Source organism: Anarrhichthys ocellatus, unplaced genomic scaffold, assembly GCF_004355925.1.
Source record: "Anarrhichthys ocellatus isolate YVR2014 unplaced genomic scaffold, GSC_Weel_1.0 scaffold4773, whole genome shotgun sequence".
In the NCBI taxonomy this organism is placed as follows: domain Eukaryota; kingdom Metazoa; phylum Chordata; class Actinopteri; order Perciformes; family Anarhichadidae; genus Anarrhichthys; species Anarrhichthys ocellatus.
The window spans coordinates 1-4,053 of NW_022284747.1; the positions used below are offsets into that span (position 1 = coordinate 1).

General features: G+C 45.2%; 1 protein-coding gene across 1 annotated transcript; it reads left to right on the top strand.

Moving 5' to 3' along the window:
- The first annotated feature begins 25 nt into the window (after positions 1-25).
- Positions 26-3,488, top strand: LOC116379624 (collagen alpha-6(VI) chain-like). The gene is made up of 5 exons (XM_031841586.1): positions 26-596; positions 1,257-1,347; positions 2,146-2,799; positions 2,887-2,974; positions 3,185-3,488. Exons 1-5 carry the CDS (start codon positions 42-44, stop codon positions 3,486-3,488), a joined length of 1,692 nt encoding a protein of 563 aa, XP_031697446.1. The 5' UTR covers positions 26-41.
- Positions 3,489-4,053: the final 565 nt, after the last annotated feature.

A 4,053-nucleotide genomic window follows, 5' to 3' on the forward strand; every position in this document is an offset into this window, starting at 1 on the left:
TCGCCCCCTGGTGGACACTGGAGAGAATGCAGCTTTAACACATGAAGGTTGTGGGTTGTGTCTGTGACTTTCTTACCCTTTTCTACAACATGACTCCTTCAGGTCAGTCCGAGTGCCCGGCCTACCCCACCGAGCTGGTGTTGGGTCTGGACATGTCGGAGGACGTGACCCCGGCGGCTTTCGAGAGGCAGCGCTCCGTCCTCTTGTCCCTGCTGGAGGACGTCACCGTCTCAGAGAGCAACTGTCCGACGGGCGCTCGCGTGGCCGTGGTGGGTTACAGCGCCTACACCAAGTACCTGATCCGCTTCCAGGACTACCACCGCAAGACTCAGCTGATCGAGTCGGTGAAGAACATCGCCCTGGAGAGGACGTCCAACCGGCGCCAGCTGGGGGCCGCCATGCGCTTCGTGGGTCAGAACGTCTTCAAGCGCGTCCGAGCGGGAGTGATGATGAGGAAGGTGGCGGTCTTCCTCTCTAACGGGCCGTCACAGGACGTTAACAACATCATCACCGCCGTGATGGAGTACCGGGCCCTCGGCATCGTCCCGGCAGTCATCTCTCTGAAGAACGCTCCGGCTGTCAGTCGAGCCCTGCAGGTAGGTTTGAGCTCTCCAGAGAAATAAAGTCCTGTCGCTTTCTTTTATTCGTCTCTTACTCAAACCGAACGTCCTGATCACGTTTCATCGTCACACTCACTATTATTTTACTTTTGTACGATTTATATTTTGTCTAGTTTTCACATTTTTATCACAGTACAAAACAAAAAAAACGTAACTCTTAAAAAAGAATGTCTCAAAGAAAAGAAATGAATTAAATGTAATAAATAAATAAAACTTGCCAACAGCTCTTTAGTAAAATTAGAAGTCATTGTTTATTAGTTATTATTGTTATTATTATTGTTTTTATTATTCTTATTATAGTTATTTGTATTATTATTGTTAATCTTATTATCAGTATTACTATAATTATGTTATTATTATCATAATTATAATGATAATTATTATCATTATTATTATTATTATGTTTGTTATAATTATTGTTATTATAATTGTAATTATTATAATAAATATTATAATTGTAATAATAATTATTATTATTATCATTATTATTGTTATGATTATTGTAATTATTAAAATTATTATCATTATTACTACTGTAATTATGACTATTGTTTTTATTGTCTTTATTATTGTTATTATCATTATTATTGATAACATTATTGTTATTATTATCATTATTATCATGTGTCTCCTCAGGTTGATGACTCAGGACGCTCCATCTTCACCGTTCTGGGTAAAAACATGGCTGCTGACCTGAAGAAGGTCCAGAGCTGTGCGGTCTGCTACGGTGAGATGAAGCTCATGTTCATCATCATTTACTACAATGTGAAAACAGGCTCATATCATTACGACTCTCCAGCTCTGTAATGAAGGAACAAGTCTGTTTCTTTACATCTTCTACATCACAAGGGTTGTTAGCATTAGCATCAGTCTGTTAGCATGATCGCAGGTACGCTACTATTGAACCGTCCATCAGACGACACAGGACAAGTCTACATGAGTAAAAGTAGAACGTGTTCTTCACCAACAGATGTTCTTTAGTTCAGAAGACGCTCTAACTAAACTCTTTAGTTCAGAAGACGCTCTAACTGAACTCTTTAGTTCAGAAGACGCTCTAACTAAACTCTTTAGTTCAGTAGACGTTCTAACTAAACTCTTTAGTTCAGAAGACGCTCTAACTAAACTCTTTAGTTCAGTAGACGTTCTAACTAAACTATGTTCAAAGAGACAAAGATCCTCTGAGCAACAGAAGAAGAAGAAGAAGGGTTAGTCAAATCATCAGAAATCATCTTGAAGCTTCCTGTTTCAAGAGTTTCACAATAAAAGCAGCCTAGAACAAGCTGGAATGACTTGACAGTAGAAACACAAGATTAATCTAGAGTTAGAACACCTCGAACATCTGCTGGACTCATCACAGTTTAACCCTCTTGAAGCCGGTGACGTGGTGCTGGTCTGGTTTGAGACTATTTAACGAGCACTTCAGAACTCTCATAACTACTTGACACAAAGACGAGAATGTTTATTGTATTGTGGTCAGCAAACATTTATCAGGTTTTTGGATGAGAACTGGTTCTTGTTTCTTCAGACCCCTGCCAGCGCTCGGGGCAGTGCGCCTTCATCCAGGAACCGGTGCAGCCTCAGGAGGTGGACATGGACTTGGTCATGGTGGTGGACAGCTCCAGGGAGGTGCAGGCGGACGAGTACGCCGGCGTCCAGCAGCTACTGGGCTCTGTGGTGGAACAGCTGGTCGTGAGCCCGCAGCCCCGCAGGGCCGGCAACCAGGCCCGGGTGGCCGTGGTCCAACAGAGCGGCACCCGGGATACCAAGGTAGGGTTTGGCCTCGGGACCTACCAGACCAGCGCCCTGATGAGGAACCACCTGATCCGGAACATGACGCAGCAGGGCGGCTCGTCAGCACTGGGACGGGCGCTGGAGTTCACCCTGAAGGAGGTGCTCCTGAAGGCCGGCCAGCCCCGGAGGACGAAGGTGCTGCTGACCGTGGTGGGCACCCAGACGGCTCACGAGGACCGAGCCAAGCTGCGCTACATCTCCCGGAAGGCCAAGTGTGAGGGGGCGGCGCTGTTCGTGGTGACGGTCGGTGATCGCTACGACCGGACGCAGGTGGAGGAGCTGGCCAGTCCACCGGTTCAGCAGCACCTGATCCACATGGGCAGTCTGAAGGCTGAGGAGCAGGGCTACGCCCAGCGCTTCTTCAGAGTCTTCCTCTCCGCCCTCAACAGTAAGACCAGACCCACAGTTTGTCATCCAGATACCAACTTTTCATTAATTTCTTCTCATTGTTTCTTTGTATTGGTGTTTATTTCAGAGGGAATGAACACGTATCCTCCTCCTCCTTTAAAAAGGACATGTGACCAGCTGACAGAACCAAATGAAGGAGATATATTCATAAACAGGTAACATGTGACCGTGATGATAGAAAAACAAAAGTCCGTTAATCTGCAGATGTTTTGATAACTCTGTATGGTATAAATGATTTTTAATGTCCATTAAGATGATGTTTAGTTTCAGCCGTAGAGTTTAAGAAAGCTTTAACAGCATCAGTTATAACAGAGACAGCACAGGACTGTAAAGACTACTAATACTAACTGATATAGTGTGTCCAGTCAGGGGAAGGCAGCGAAGGACGAGGAACATTTCGGGGAGGAGAGGTTTCAAGAGCAGACGGGAGGACGAGCTCAGATCGGCCAGCTGGACATCACCGACAGTCTGACCAGAGGAGACGGACAGACATTTGTTTCCCTGTCCAACGGTACCCCACACTCCAACCACACTCCAACCACACTCCAACCACACTCCATCCACACTCCAACCACACTCCAACCACACTCCAACCACACTCCAACCACACTCCAACCACACTCCATCCACAGTCCATCCACAATTCAACTCGACTTAAAACTAATGTAAAGCTTAAAAGCCTCAGAGCTGCAGTCTTCCTCTCATTGAGTTACTAAACGCATGCTTCATATTCCTTCACTGCACAGACTGTTGATCACATCTCTTCTTTATTTCTGTTATCACCTGTATTTCATTTGTTCTTTTATTAACATTTTATTCTATCAAACTCTTGGACTAAACCCGTTTGAGTTCTCAACATGTATTTCAGCTTCATGTTAATATCAGATTAGAGTAGAACATGTAGTCGTCGGAGGCTTGTTCTCCGTGTTGGTAGTAAATGTGTGTGTTGTGCTTTCAGCCCAGTGTCAGCTGGATGTAGCGTCGGAAATACACGAGGGCAAAGGGCAAAACTGCCCCTAAGAAATATCATTTTGCCCCTGATATCACTAGGAGAGGGGCAACAAATGCCCCCGAACTTTGTAAACGAATAAATAAATGGAGCGCTTCTTAATCAGACCTGTGACTGCGAGACTGCGGTCAACTCAGCAGACACTTACATGTTAGTGCACCTATATGCTGACATTCACGGTAAACGCATTTAAACGGCACAGATCGGGAGCGAGCGAAGGACTTT

Excerpts from the sequence above, each read along its gene's own strand:
- LOC116379624 (XM_031841586.1), top strand. The coding sequence starts at position 42 with ATGAAGGTTGTGGGTTGTGTCTGTGACTTTCTTACCCTTTTCTACAAC. Across the intron at positions 597-1,256 it reads CTGTCAGTCGAGCCCTGCAG|GTTGATGACTCAGGACGCTC; the intron begins GTAGGTTTGAGC and ends GTGTCTCCTCAG. Across the intron at positions 2,800-2,886 it reads CTTCCTCTCCGCCCTCAACA|AGGGAATGAACACGTATCCT; the intron begins GTAAGACCAGAC and ends TGTTTATTTCAG.